General features: G+C 39.6%; 1 protein-coding gene across 1 annotated transcript in view; it reads right to left on the bottom strand.

Annotated features, from left to right (window-relative positions):
- The window catches only part of AK4 (adenylate kinase 4), a gene marked incomplete at its 3' end in the record, with an annotated part of 69,057 nt that overhangs the window by 26,609 nt on the left and 26,378 nt on the right, over nt 1-16,070 (bottom strand). Inside the window, exon 3 of the mRNA XM_079725605.1 lies at nt 8,788-8,907. Within this exon, the coding sequence (XP_079581731.1) occupies nt 8,788-8,907 (120 nt within the window). The remainder of the gene's footprint in view (nt 1-8,787; nt 8,908-16,070) is intronic.

Raw genomic sequence — 16,070 nt, 5'->3', positions numbered from 1 at the left:
ACTATGATTGTTTAATGCAGCGTTTGCTCCTCCTGGGCTATGAGGTCAGGAAGTATGCTACTCCCTCCTCCGATGGATCGATGGGATACACAAATCATGTATACTCAATTTGTTTTTTGAGCTCTGAACCAAGTTTTTCTAGGATATGTTCAAGTATCTGTATATATATGGTTCCCATATGGCCCTTAATGCTCACATGTTAAAATCTAGTCATTCCCTGAAAACACAAACCGAATTAAACAAAGTCAGGATTGTCTACTATATTAAGATTGTTCCTCATCCTGGGGCAGCAGTCAGATCAATCAGAAGAAACCCACCAGAAATGGACACAGGGACAGGGTCTCAGGAGAGAATCCAACAAAATGAAGAAGAAGAGATCCAGAGTTTTACCATGTTTTTCAGTCACATACTCTGAGCTCATTTAGACACCAAGGACACTGAACAAAGGAAGAGTCATGGAATAAAAACCAAGTTCTCTGAACTTATGGTTACCGGGGGGAAGGGTTGTGGGGGTGGGGGGTAGTTAGGAAGTTTGGGATTGACATGTACACACTGCTATATTTTAAATCGATAACCAACAAGAACCTACTGTACAGCACAAGGAACTCTGCTCAATATTATGTAATAACCTAAATGGGAAAAGAATTTGAAAAAGAATAGATACATCTATATGTATAACTGAATCACTTTGCTGTACACCTGAAACTAATACATTGTTAATCAACTATACTCCAATATACAATAAAAAGTTTAAAAAAAAAAGTTCTTATACTGTGATTTAAACCAAAGATGACCCTCACAAAGACTTAACATTTTGTTAAATTTTCTTAAATTTCTCAGCAATTTATTACTGAAATGCTAAGTTCTAATGGAAATAAAAACAAAAATAAACAAATGGGACCTAATGAAACTTCAAAGCTTTTGCACAGCAAAGGAAACCATAAACAAGACCAAAAGACAACCCTCAGAATGGGAGAAAATATTTGCAAATGAAGCAACTGACAAAGGATTAATCTCCAAAATTTATAAGCAGCTCATGCAGCTCAATAACAAAAAAACAAACAGCCCAATCCCAAAATGGGCAGAAGACCTAAATAGACATTTCTCCAAAGAAGATATACAGACTGCCAACAAACACATGAAAGAATGCTCAACATCATTAATCATTAGAGAAATGCAAATCAAAACTACAATGAGATATCATCTCACACCAGTCAGAATGGCCATCATCAAAAAATCTAGAAACAATAAATGCTGGAGAGGGTGTGGAGAAAAGGGAACAACACTCTTGCACTGCTGGTGGGAATGTGAATTGGTACAGCCACTATGGAGAACAGTATGGAGGTTCCTTAAAAAACTACAAATAGAACTACCATATGACCCAGCAATCCCACTACTGGGCATATACCCTGAGAAAACCATAATTCAAAAAGAGACATGTACCAAAATGTTCATTGCAGCTCTATTCACAATAGCCCAGAGATGGAAACAACCTAAGTGTCCATCATCGGATGAATGGATAAAGAAGATGTGGCACATATATACAATGGAATATTACTCAGCCATAAAAAGAAACGAAACTGAGCTATTTGTAATGAGGTGGATAGACCTAGAGTCTGTCATACAGAGTGAAGTAAGTCAGAAAGAGAAAGACAAATACTGTATGCTAACACATATATATGGAATTTAAGAAAAAAAAAAGTCATGAAGAACCTAGGGGTAAGACAGGAATAAAGACACAGACCTACTAGAGAATGGACTTGAGGATATGGGGAGGGGAAAGGGTAAGCTGTGACAAAGTGAAAGAGAGGCATGGACATATATACACTACCAAATGTAAGGTAGATAGCTAGTGGGAAGCAGCCGCATAGCACAGGGAGATAGCACAGGGAGATCAGCTCGGAGCTTTGTGACCGCCTGGAGGGGTGGGATAGGGAGGGTGGGAGGGAGGGAGACGCAAGAGGGAAGAGATATGGGAACATATGTATATGTATAACTGATTCACTTTGTTATAAAGCAGAAACTAACACACCATTGTAAAGCAATTATACTCCAATAAAGATGTAAAAAAAAAAAAGAAATGCTAAGTTCTAATATCTGTATTGGTATCTGTACATATACATATCTTTTTCATTTTCATATTCATTCCTATACATATGAGCGCGTCAAGAAGGATGAGCCTGGTGAGGCACCAGAGATTACAATTGTTCAGTCCATGCTTGGCAGGCATGAACACTGCCACTGTACCCAGCAAAGTTCCATCAAGTCTATGACTCTCCATTCTTTAGCAGTCACTCCAATTGCGTCAAACCTTCTGTTCAAGGTATGACTGTATACATATTGCCTTAACAGTGATCGAAGATACAAATGTTATCTGACAATATTTTTCAGGACTAAACAACTAAAGGTACTCTTACTGTATAACACAGGGAACTAAATTAAATACCCTGTGATAAACCATAATGGAAAAGAATATAAAAAAAGAATGTCTATATGTGTATAACTGAGTCACGTTACTGTACAGCTGAGATTGTAAATCAACTATACTTCAATAAAAAAACACAGCTGAAGGTAAATGAGTAAAATAATCTATCACCCTCTTAAACGCGCACACACACACACACACACACACACGAGAAGAAAGCCTGATTCTTTTTTTCCAAAGAGAATATCTTCAGTGACCTTCCAAACAAACCTATTATACATTTTATTTTTGAAACATACCCTACATTCACAAGGGCAACAGAAAAAAATTGCCCTTGGCATTTCTTCAAAGATGCGATTCAGAAGACACGGGATTGTCAGCTTTTTTTCTGTAGGCATATGTTGCCCAGTGGGATGTAAAACCATTCAGAGGTCTGATTCAGAAAGAAAAATATGAAGGGGATAAGGTCAGAGCAGTTATGTACAGTCCAGTATGATAAAACACATTTGCAAAATCAGGACAAGATATTGTAGCTCCAGCATCTGTAGTCTGGTTTCCCAGCATCCACCTTTTACTTGGATACCAAGGGCTCTGAATGAGCATGTATCCCGGAATATCTTAGGTCTGAGATCATTCACCTCTCAGGGAAAACAAACACATACAAACACGGCACACACTGAAGTGGCTCTGACTTGTGCTAAAAATAAATAAATAAATAAATCCCAGAATTACCCACAGAAAGCACCAGCTAGTGCTCAGAATGAATCAAATGGAATATACAACCATGGACTGAACGATGACTCTCCTTATAAAGTTATCTTTATCTCCAATGAAAAGGCTTAAATTATATTCCACTTATAATTCCAAAATTTAAGATTGCTTTCTGTCAAACCAAACTTTGACAACAAATTTAAATATTTACATGACACCTAAAGTCACCTGGCAGACAATTCTGTTACATCTTGAGATAAATTGGGACTGAGCCTGAGAACTTGCAGGTTACTGTTTAATTGCACAGGTTTTGGCAACCAAGTTTAGAAACGAAAAAAAAAATCTATTACCTAACACACCTCCCTATGCGCCCCATCTCACTGCCAGCTGCTTTTTAAAATGTGAAGAATTTGTATTTGAGCTGGTTATTTATAAGAGCTGGTTATTGTTCCCTAGTTACTTCACCTTAAGATCACCTAGTAAGCAGTAAACACCCTCTTTAAAAAACAAAAAACAAACAAAACCATCATAGCAAAATTAGAATGCTTGTGCATGACATCCCTCTGGTTGAATATTTGTCTTAAAAATTAAAATTATTTTCATAAAACCGCTCTCACACATTAAACGTCTAAAGAAATTAAAGAAAGAAAAAGAAAAAAAGGGGAAAAACCACACTTATATACACATATTAACACATAAAAGAGTGTTTCTTATCCAACTAAAAAGCACACTGTGAAGGCAAGGTGGTGCTGAACTGTTTTTAGCAAGGACATAGCTGACCAAACCACAGAGCACTCACCAAGCCCATCCACTGCCACCCCTGGCGTTCCCTTGGTTTGCATCCATGCTACGTGTTTCCACCCACCATTTGCAGGATGCCTGTTTACAGCCATATGGACCAAGATGATGAGCCATCTGTCATCCAGAATTCTTTTCTTGACCTTTCCACATGCACTCACCTTTAGCACACTCCATAGGCACGTCCTCTGCAGAACACGTGCCCTGGAACATAAGGAGTTTCAAACTGAACACAGAACTTAGCATTCTTGATGGTCCTCACTTTGCCAAATGGATTTATTCCAGAGCTTTAAAGAAAAATCACAACCGAAACCGTGACCAGATGTGTTTAGAAAGATACAAACTAAATCAGTTAGGAGACTGACGTCCTTTACTAAAAACAGGCCTATGATGTAAAAGAACTTCAGTTACTCACCGACAGGAAGTTATAGCAAAACAAAGCAGTGAAAAGATACATAAAACATTTCACAACTGAAGCTGACTTTTCCAACTTCACGTGGCTGAATATTTTTTAAACTATTTTTGAACTTAACACTTCGTGTAGTAACCTAAAAACAAAAATTCATGACCTGTACCTTATGTACAACAAATCACAAAATCTCATATAGCACTTACTATATGGCAAATATAAGCACTTTCCGTACATTCACTTACTTCATCCTTTTTGTAATCTCTGTTTTCCATGAGGAAAAAAATGCAGAGACCTACGGGTAACTTGCCCAAGGGCACTGACAATGGCAGAGCTGGGATTCAAAGGGGGTAGTCTGGTTCTAACTGGGATCAGTGGTTATTATACTAACCACCTTCCCAAAGGAGTTTAACATAGATGATCCTTTTTTAAAACAGTTAAGTTTACTTAAAACTACACAAGTTTATTTTATAAGGTGAGAAGCCTTACCATTAAAGAATTTCAACTAGAGAAATTACTGTTAGGTGGTGGCAGAGCTAAAGTTTATCAGTCCCGGCAAACACCCACATAAGAAGAAGTAGTGGGAGACTAACTTTTTTGAGTTAAATATTCAGAATCTGGAGAAATTAACATAGCTGGAGAAGTGTAGGGAAGGTGATGACAGCCAAGAAACTCCAAAAGCTGGGAAGGCGATCAAAGAAAACCCCAGGGCTGCAGTGCCTAACATCAGTCACACTCCTGTCAATTCTTCCTCCTCAATGCAGTCTTTCAGGAACGGTGCCTCCTCACCATCTCACTGCTGATGCTTAATCCAGGCCTTCAACATCTCTTGGTCCAATTGTGCTAACAATCTCTTACTCAGCTTCTAGTCACCACCTCCTCCCCTACCCCAGCATCTAATAGCTCTGCTGCTAACAGAATAGTCTTTCTGAAACACAAATACATCCATCCGATCGTGTTATTCCCCTTTTTAACTCTTCGGTGGTCCCTATAGCCCAAAATTTCCAGTTCCACCATCTTTGCGTAGAATCAAAGTCCGTCACCCCAGGATTTCCCCTGCCTCTCTGTTTGTAGGCCCAGGAAGACACTAGGCTAAGTCATTCCTCTCTTACCCAGTTCACACTGTGCCTCTGCTGAAAAAATCCTTCTTCCCAACCCCCATTAGTCAACCTGCAGGACATCTCTCTATTCATCTCTTTTTCCATAAAGTTGTTCCACTCCTGCCTCCCACCAATAGAACCAACAATTTTCTCCTTTGTGTCTTCAGTGTACCACATGTATATGATTTTATTATACTGTCAATTTTTTACACACCTGACTCCTCTACTGTAATATAAGTCCCGTAAGAATACAGAAAGTGTCTTGTCATTTTATCAACAGCACCTTATAGTGCCTGACACACAGTAGGAGCTTTATTCATTACTGCCTGATAAACACATGCCTTCCACGGGCCATTATAGCCTTTCTCTTGACAAAAGTTTTCAGTTCAGTCTCTTGGTTCCCTCCAGCCCCATGAGAACATAGGTCCTGATTTTTTTTAGTGGAAGGCATTCTAGAAAGATATGATCTACTCTATGGTCAACTTTTCAGAACACTTCCAAAGTGAAGAATAAATGTTGAATAGTAGAGTTCACAAAGAATGGACCATAGAACAAATCCCAGAGGTTATAGGTAGGGTAGGAGATTCTATGGTCATATACGCCTTGTGACATTTCCTTCTATGAAGAGTTAAATCACATTATCATATTAAAGGTTCATTAAAGTCCTAAGAAATTGGTTAACTTTGGACTTACTAACTTTGGATAGGCAAGTGAACCTTCCTTTGCTTCTGTTTTCTCATCAATAAATGGAAATAACAGTCTCTACCTTGATATGGTTATTGTAGGAATTGAATGAGATAATAAATATCAAATGCTCAGAACAATACTTGGCATACAGTAAGTGCTCAGTAAATTCAAGCAACATTTAATATTTAAATTGACATTTTCTAAACACATTTAACTACAAAGTCTGTTTTTTTGTCTAGCCATTACTAACACTGCCCACTACACACTTTGAGAAACACCAATATAGAATAAATACTCTACCACATGTTGGTCATTATGGAGATTTACGGCTCCAGACTTTAGGAGAAATATAGGCAATCTGATAGTTAAAATGTAGGACAATTCACTCTGGCTTCTCTGTGGCTGGCAAACATCAAAGTTTCAGCTGTCGCAACTTGCTGAGATAGGAAAAAGTGCATTGTGTGAACTGAAGGAAAACTACTCTGCCATGGAAAGAAGTTTCTTATATATAAATCTCACTACCCTTTCTGTACCTAGAAAGCAGTATATTCATCAAGTTCTTATTTTCATTGCCAAGGAATCCTGCTATTAAGGAGTAAGACAGGGCTTCCCTGGTGGCGCAGTGGTTGAGAGTCCGCCTGCCGATGCAGGGGACACGGGTTCGTACCCCGGTCCGGGAAGATCCCACATGCCGCGGAGCAACTAGGCCCGTGAGCCATGGCCGCTGAGCCTGTGTGTCCGGAGCCTGAGCTCCGCATCGGGAGAGGCCACAACAGTGAGAGGCCTGCGTACCGCAAAAAAAAAAAAAGACAAATAGTCCATCCAGTCCATTTTTTTCCTTTAATAAATGAAAAGATTTATACTGGTAAAACTTAAAAGTAGATGATTCTTTTTTTTTTTTAAAGGAATTTTGCCTTTTTTTTTTTTTTTTTTAATTTATGGCTGTGTTGGCTCTTCGTTTCTGTGCGAGGGCTTTCTCTAGTTGTGGCAAGTGGGGCCACTCCTCATCGCGGTGCACGGGCCTCTCACTATCGCGGCCTCTGTTGTTGCGGAGCACAGGCTCCAGACGCGCAGGCTCAGTAATTGTGGCTCACGGGGCTAGTTGCTCCGCGGCATGTGGGATCTTCCCAGACCAGGGCTCAAACCCGTGTCCCCTGCATTGGCAGGCAGATTCTCAACCACTGCACCACCAGGGAAGCCCAAAAGTAGATGATTCTTAATTCCAGCTTCCTCAAGTACAAAATTGTGCAGTATTTTGTGTGTGAGCATCTGTATGCATCTTCCTGGGTTAAGTATCATAGGAATGACTGAGGTTTTTTTAACCATTTTTATAAAATTGAAGTATAGTTAATTTACAATGTTGTGTTAGTTTCAAGTATACAGCAAAGTGATTCAGTTATATGTATAACTGAATATATATACTTTTTCATATTCTTTTCCATTATAGGTTAATACAAGATATTGAATATAGTTGCCTGTGCTATACAGTAGGTCCACGTTGTTTACGTATTTTACATATAGTAGTGTGTATATGTTAATCCCAAACTCCTAATTTATCTCCTCCCCACTGCTATCCCCTTTGGTAACCATAAGTTTGTTTTCTATGTCTGTGGGTCTATTTCTGTTTTGTAAGTAAGTTGATTTTGTATCATTTTTTTAGTCCCACATATAAGTGGTATCACGTGATATTTGTCTGAGTTTTTTTAAAAAAATCAGGCCTATGTATCATTTAAATATTAAAAATCAAACAATAGGAATGGGTATATACAGTGAAAGGTAAATCTCTCTCCCAACCCTAATCCTTACCCAGAGCCAACCACTAGTATCAGTTTTTTATATCCTTCCAAAGACAGCTTATGTATGTGTTTGTAAGTATATATAGTAATATTATACTGTCACTCCATTTTTATAGAGATAATAGTATATGATATTAACTATACTGCAACTAGCTTTTTTCACTCGGCAGTTTATCTTAGAGCTCTATCCATATCAACACAGAGGTACAGATTATTTGGTTAATGGACATACCAAAATTTAAGGCAACCCTATGATAGATAGATAGGTTGTTACCAGTGTCTTGCTATTTACAAATAACACTGAAAACAAACATCCTTTAACATACATCTTTAGGCAAGAAATCAAGCAGGGAATTGCTGAATCAAAAAATATAAAGACTGCTAAACTGCCCTCCAAAGGTTGCCCATTTTATCCTCTCAAGAATACTTACTTCCTATACTCTCCATAAAAGGTTTTCAGATTTTCTATCTTTTTTAATCTGACAGGTAAAAAATGATAACTAATGCTTTTAATTTATGTGGCCTATTTTGAATGAAAGAACCTCTGATTTAAGATGAGTCATACTTATGACGACTTAGTCATGGAAACAAAGGCAGGATCAAAACTGGAACAATAACAGGAATTCAGTGAAGGTTTGCTTCAAGCTGACGGCTCTAGGGATGGTGGTCTGCAGACAGAGGAATTAAAAGGTTTCACCACGTGAGGTTTCTATCACGTTGCCAAACTGGAACATGTCTAAATAGACGACTGAACGTTTAGGGGAAAAGGGCATTTTGCAACCTGTAAGAAATATGGGAGTGTGCAAGGAGACAATGACCCACTATTGGCAGAGGTCCATCGGACCCACACGTTCAACTCACCATCCAGTAGCCAGTGCTGGCCGCGCCTGTTCTCCAGCTCTGACAGCATGAGGCGTGTGATCACGTGATCTGGAACCAAAAGACTTTTCTCTATGTACTGCTTTGCCATATCACCAACTTCTATTAAAGACAGGAAAAAGACACTCTCAAAAAAGAAGCTTCAAAAAAAAAAAAAACTTACAAACTCTTTTCTGACAGTTTTGCCTTCTTTCTCATTCCTCCCTGATGGCACGGGGAAGCTGAGAGGCACAACCATTCCTTAGAGACCAAAGGAAAAATTTTCCACTGCTCTTCTAGAAAGAATGCTGGATGACACAAACATCAACCGGTTTATTTCTTTTCATGAGCCTCAGGATAAGCAGATGGCACCTTGCTGACGCAGTTGTAGAAGCAACGCAGTGTTATTAGTGGACTGCCAAGTTCATAAAAAGATGTGAATTTTAACATTTTTTTCAAAGAAAAAAATGCTCATATCATAATTTAAAATAACAATTTCTTATATGTGGAAATTGTAGGTTGGGTTCAGGAGAACAAATTAGCGGTTTAAATCTGCTAAATTTCTAGGAACTGAATGTCTTTTTTTAACCAAGATGAAGTCCTCTGCTCTCCAGGGATCTGATAATGAACCATTAAGAAACACATTCCTGACAGGCCAATTAAGTTCTTATAAAAACATATAGCAGGGCTTCCCTGGTGGCGCAGTGGTTGAGAGTCCGCTTGCCGATGCAGGGGACACGGGTTCGTGCCCCGATCCCGGAAGATCCCACATGCCGCGGAGCGGCTGGGCCCGCGAGCCATGGCCGCGGAGCCTGTGTGTCCGGAGCCTGTGCTCCGCAACGGGAGAGGCCACAGCAGTGAAAGGCCGGCGTACAGCAAAAAAAAAAAAAAAAAAAAAAAACATATAGCAAAATTATATTACTAGGTAAAAAAGCTCAAGAATCATTTAGCCTCCACCTTCACCTAGAATTTAAGGCAGAGCCCTTCCTTCCCCAGACTGAGCCTATACTCCCAACTCCGACTTCAACACTGAAACGTGGGCTGTGAAGAGTTCCCATCACTGGACGAGGATCTCAAAATTAGGCCCAATGATGTAGATTCGGTAACGTGCAAGAAACAGAACATATATGCGGCTAAACATGAATGTGAACAAAACACATTCATTCAACAAGGATTTGTTGACTGCATACGATTTAACAGGTAATATTCTACAAATGTAACAGTGACTAAAAGTTGCAGTTACTGATCTCCAAGCAGTATTACTTTCCTTAAGAGCAACAATAACAATCTTAACTGAGAGTACATATTATCCCAGGCACTTATACGTGTTATTTCATTGACTCCTAAGATCCTCAACTTTAGACAGGAGGTAATACCCATATTTTTTTAATGACAGCTTTACTGAGATATAATTCACACACCACAACATTCACCATCTTAAAGTGTACAATTCAGTGGTTTTTTAATACTTCCGCAGTGTCGTGCACTCATCACCATTACCTAATTTCAGAACATTTATATGACCCCAGAAAGAAACCTTGTACCTATTAGCAGTCACTCCCCATCCCCTCCTCCCTCTAGGCCCTGGCTTCTACTAATCCACTTTCTGTCTATAGATTTGCCTACTCTGCACATTTCACATAAATGGAAGCACATTATGTGGTTTTTTGTGCCTGGTTCCTTTACTTAGCATAATGTTTTCAAGATGCATCCACGTTGTACCACCTACAGTACTTCATTCATTTTCATGGCTGAATATTATGATTCCATTGTACGGACATATCATATTATTTTCACTCTTTGGATATTTTGAATAATGCTGCAGTGTACAAGTTTTTGTGTGAATGCATGCTTTCAGTTCTCTTCGGTAATACCTGTAAGGTATATATGTTTTACATCTGAAAAATCACTGTCAGACAGAACGCTCAGAGTAACTGACAAGCTTGGTGTTTACTCTGCAATGGTCAGGCCAGCCCCAGAGCCCTGTTTTTAGTCCCATCCACCAAACTTTAAGGTACATATAAACAACAAATACACATCTTCCAAGGTGAGAGACCAAGATGTGAACTGGCTCCAAATATCCCATGAGGAAACAGTAATGAGTAGGAATTGTCTTGTTTGGAAAAGAGAAGAACCAGAGAAGGCCATGACAACAATTTACCCATAACCTGATACTTGACACATGGAAGGCATTAATTTATTTACTCCTCAGGGCTTAGAATTAGGACTAGTAGGAATTATAAATGAACAGGAAAAGTTGCCTAAGGAAATGTTTGAATGGAGACTGCCCAGGAAGGGATATTATAGAGAGATTTTGAAAACTGGATTGGGGATTGGGCTTAATTCATGTTTTAGGTCCCTTCAGATGGAGGATTTATGGTATTAGGATATGTCTGAATTCAGTAATTTAATGAAGAACAGTATCAAAAATGATACATCTAAGGCCTCTGATTATCTCCTGACCCTCCTAAATGGCTTCCACTGACACCTCTGACACTTACCCTGTCCAAACTCAACATTCCCCTCCCACTCTGCTCTTGCCCTAGTGTTTCCTGCCTCCTCAGTAATGGAGTCCCCCATTATCCACAGTTTTCTTGGATTCAGTTACCCAAGGTCAAGCACGGTCTGAAAATATTAAATGGAAAATTCCAGAAATAAGCAACTCGTAAGTTTTAAATCGGGTGCCGTTCTGAGTAACATGATGAAATCTCTTGCCGTCCTACTCCGTCCAGCCTGGGATGTGAATCATCCCTTGGTCCAGAGTATCCCACCTGTTAGTCACTTAGTAGCTGTCTTGGTTATCAGATCAACTGTCTCAGTACCTTCAAGTGACCATATTTTACATAATAATAACACAAAGTGCAAGAGTAGTGATGCTGGCCATTTGGATGTGCTGAAGAGAAGCTGTAAAGTGCTTCTTTGAAGTAAAAAGGTAAAAGTTCGACTTAAGGAGGAAGGAAAAACATTGTATGCTGAGGCTGCTAAGGTATATGGTAAGAACAAATCTATCCGTGAAATTGCGAAGAAGGAAAAAGAAATTCACGCCAGTTTTGCTGCCGAACCTCAAACTGTGAAAGTTATGAACACAGTGCATGATAAGGGCTTAGTTAAGATGAAAAATGCATTAAATTTGTACAATAAGATATTCTGAGACCACATTCACGTAACTGTTAGTACAGTATATTGTTATAATTGTTCTATTTTATTAATTATTGTTGTTAATCTCTTACTTTACCTAATTTATAAATTACTTTACCATAAAATTACTTTATCAAAATTATTTTATCCTAGGTATGTATGTATAGAGAAAAAACATAGTGTGTGTATATATATATATATATATATATATATATAGGGTTCAGTACTCTCTGTAGTTTCAGGCATCAACTGGGGGCCTTGGAACCTATTCCCCATGGATAAGGGGATGTCACCTAAGGTTAAGCACAGTTGCCTTGATTTTCTTGATTTTTCCCACTCTTTTATATCTTAACTGAACATGAAGATTTTGAAATTCTATTTCCACAGTGTCTCTCATATCCAAGACAACTGATCAAAACATAATAGTGCAACAGTAACTATTGGTCAACAAATTTGAGCAAGCTGTGGGGATGCTGCAGAACAGGCTATGTCGTTGTGAGGAGAGAAAAGTGCAGCGATGGCCCTGGACCACCCTGGTAGTTAACAGGAGTGCATGGCTTATCAGAAAGCTGAGCCAAAGGAAGGAAGCAGCTAGATACACCCCAAAACCTAATTTAGAAATCTTTATATAGTGAAGAGGAGACAGTTGGTCAAAGAATCAACAGACTGATAAACCATTTCATAGCTAAGATCAAAGTGGGTCCTTTACCCATACCAATCGTTGACCATCTACAAAATCAAAAGATTGCTTCTGGGGTCTTCCACATATCAGTGAACCAAAAGAATAAATAAGTAGATTACCTAAACAGCCAATTCTCAATTCTTAGCTTACTTGACTTCTCAGTAGCATGCGAGATGGCTCCTTTGCAGTAAGTACAGCAGCTAGAATGATCCTTTTAAAATGCAAGCCCACCGTAACCCTCCAATGACTTCCCATCTCATTGAAAGTATAAGCCGAGTCCTCACCTTGGTCTCCAAGGCCCTGTGTGATTAGGCCCTAGTTCTCTGACCCCCTCTCCTACTTCTCTCCTTATTGCCCATCTTATTCCAGACACAACAGCCTCCTTCCACTTTCCTGAAGATCATAAGCATGTGCCCTCGCCAGGACCTTTGCATCTGTGCTTTCCTCTGCCGGGAACACTCTGTCCTCCAGAATTTCACATGGGTCAAGCCCTCACTGCATCCAGGTCTCTGATTAAGTATCACCTCAAAATGGGCTTCTCGGGGCTTCCCAGGTGGCGCAGTGGTTGAAAGTCCGCCTGCCGATGCAGGGGACTTGGGTTTGTGCCCCGGTCCAGGAAGATCCCACAAGTAGAAAAATTTAAGATAACACAGAACTTAAGTACCTATTAAATTGGTCATTTCTCCAAAACTCAGGCTTCTAGGCTATGGAAGATATTTTTATTGACCTCAGTTCTTTCACGTTAAAGTTGTCCATATCCGCCTTAACAGACTGACATAGATCATTGTATTCTGGGCAGCAAATATGGCAAAACACTGTCCACTGCTAAAAGGGGAGGATTTGGGGCACACGATTTGAATTATCTTGATTAAAAAGAAAATACCGGGACTTCCCTTGTGGTGCAATGGTTAAGAATCCACCTGCCAACGCAGGGGACACGGGTTCGATCCCCAGCCTGGGAAGATCCCACATGCCACAGAGCAACTAAGCCCATGCACCACAACTACTAAGCCTGTGCTCTAGAGCACACGAGCCACAACAACTGAGCCCGCGTGCCACAACTACTGAAGCCCGCGTGCCTAGAGCCCATGCTCCGCAACAAGAGAAGCCACCACAGTGAGAAGCCCGTGCACCACAAAGAAGAGTAGCCCCCGCTTGCCGCCACTAGAGAAAGCCTGCACGCAGCAAAAGACCCAAATATAAAATAAATTTATAAAAAAGAAAGAAAAAAATACCTTTGTCTAAATAACTAGGAGAGCCACTAAGCAAATAACATTTCTTTAGAAAAACCATGAGAAAACACTCACAGATATGTAGGTGGCACAAAATCCATTCTATAGTCACCCTAAATATTCACAACTGCCAGCTCAAACATTCCAGAGACTGAATGACTTCCAAAAAGAAATAAATGCATAAAGGTCCAATATGTGAAAGACAGATTACTGAAATGGGGCAGTGGGGGGCGATGGCAAACACTGTTCACTAAGGGGAAAGTGGAGAATATGGGATGTGGTTGTTTTTATGGTTTAAATACTCTCTGAATCCACTTAATACCCACTCAGTTGATATTTATTCAGCAACTACCATGTGCCAGGCCCTGTGCCAACGTCAGAGGAGGCCTGTCCCAGAGCTCAGAACCTAAACACTGGGATCAGGTGCCAGCCACAGAAAGCTTTCAAAAGCAAAATTTTATGGAATTGTACTCTGTCAGGCAAAAAAATTAAATAGTCAGTAATTATCACATTAAGTTATACAAGCTCTTACGTTGTCAATAAAATTCCGTATAAATATATTTTAAAACAGAAATAGGCTATTGGTCACAAACTAAATGAGGGTATTTGGTCAAATATTCAACCTGCCAGCTAATTCACCTTTGACCACTTAAGAGTTATCCCTAAAATCCTAGTCCAGAGTTAACTGAAAGTCAACCAGGCTCCCTTAATCTCTTGACACTGGAGACAAAAAGATTTGTTTTAACAAAGGTGGAGATTAAGAAAGATAATCAACTTTAGTCAGGTAAAATCCACTACTGGAATGGAAGTCTCTTGAAACCAAACCTCAACTACTATTAATACTTTAAGCAAAGGCAAGTGAGGTCTTTTTATTTTATTTGAATATATGTCTTTTGTCTTTCTTTGTCAAATACTTTTTTCAATAACTAGCCCAGAAAGTGCCAGCATAAAGACAACAATGACAAGGGTGTTTTGTGGCATGGGCCTCCAACCAGCTGTGCAATGACCCTGCCAGCATCCTACCAGAGACCTCCCACTTTATCCCTAGTGTATTCGAGTCACTCCAATTACTCAGAACCACAGGTGAAAACTCTCTTCCCCAGGAACATGCCACTTATCTAACCAAAATTTTCTGTGCATCTACTACACGCAAGGCACAAGAGATACAAATATAAGAACACCTCCAAGAACAAGGAGTGGAGACAGACTCATGAACATAATTATTAAAAAGTGTATGCTCTGGGACTTCCCTGGTGGTCCAGTGGTAAAGAATCCGCCTTCCAATGCAGGGGATGCAGGTTCGATCCCTGGTCAGGGAACTAAGATCCCACATGACACGGAGCAACTAAGCCCACACACCACAACTACTGAGCTCGCATGCCTTAACGAGCGAGCCTGCGTGCCACAAACTACAGAGCCCACGCACCACAACTAGAGAGAGAACACCCTCATGCCACAACTAAAGAGAAGCCCCTGAGCCGCAACTAAGACCCAAAGCAGCCAATAATAATAATAATAAAAATAAAATAAATAAAATGTAAAAAGAAGGTACCTGAGATAAATTTATAACTTATTTATTGTAAAATAATGCAAAACCTTGAAACTATAAAGACTTTAATCCTATTTGTTCTTTGTTCCTTTGGACATCATCAGACTAAGATGCCCAACAGGATCAGGTCACTGACCACATGTCTCTCCTGATTTCACATGAACCACACCTGTCTTCAAAACCTTTCCCCTGCCATTCAGTCTCAGGGTAAAAAATTTAGCTTGGGTTTCCCTGGTGGCACAGTGGTTGAGAGTCCACCTGCTGATGCAGGAGACACGGGTTCGTGCCCTGGTCCGGGAAGATCCCACATGCCGCGGAGTGGCTGGGCCCATAAGCCATGGCCGCTGAGCCTGCACGTCCGGAGCCTGTGCTCTGCAACAGGAGAGGCCACAACAGTGAGAGGCCCGCGTACCGCAAAAAAAAAAAAAAAAAAAAAAATTAGCTCATCATGGGGTCAATAATTATTTGTGTTTTAACCAAAGGAAATTGCAGCGAAAAATTATTTAAATCCATGATCTATATAATCAATTACTCCCTACATCAAAAGGACGTTAACAGTAAAAAAATTTATTTTTCTTTTTAGATTTGAACCCAAATTTATGTAAAGTACAAATGTTTATCTCTTTACCATTAATTCTGAGATTAAAATGAAAGAATTTGTAATGTGATTTCTTTTTTTCTATCG

Source organism: Hyperoodon ampullatus (genome assembly GCF_949752795.1).
Source record: "Hyperoodon ampullatus genome assembly, chromosome: 2".
In the NCBI taxonomy this organism is placed as follows: Eukaryota; Metazoa; Chordata; class Mammalia; order Artiodactyla; family Ziphiidae; genus Hyperoodon; species Hyperoodon ampullatus.
The sequence above is the reverse complement of the archived record's forward strand: the minus strand, read 5'-3'. Positions and strand labels throughout refer to the sequence as shown.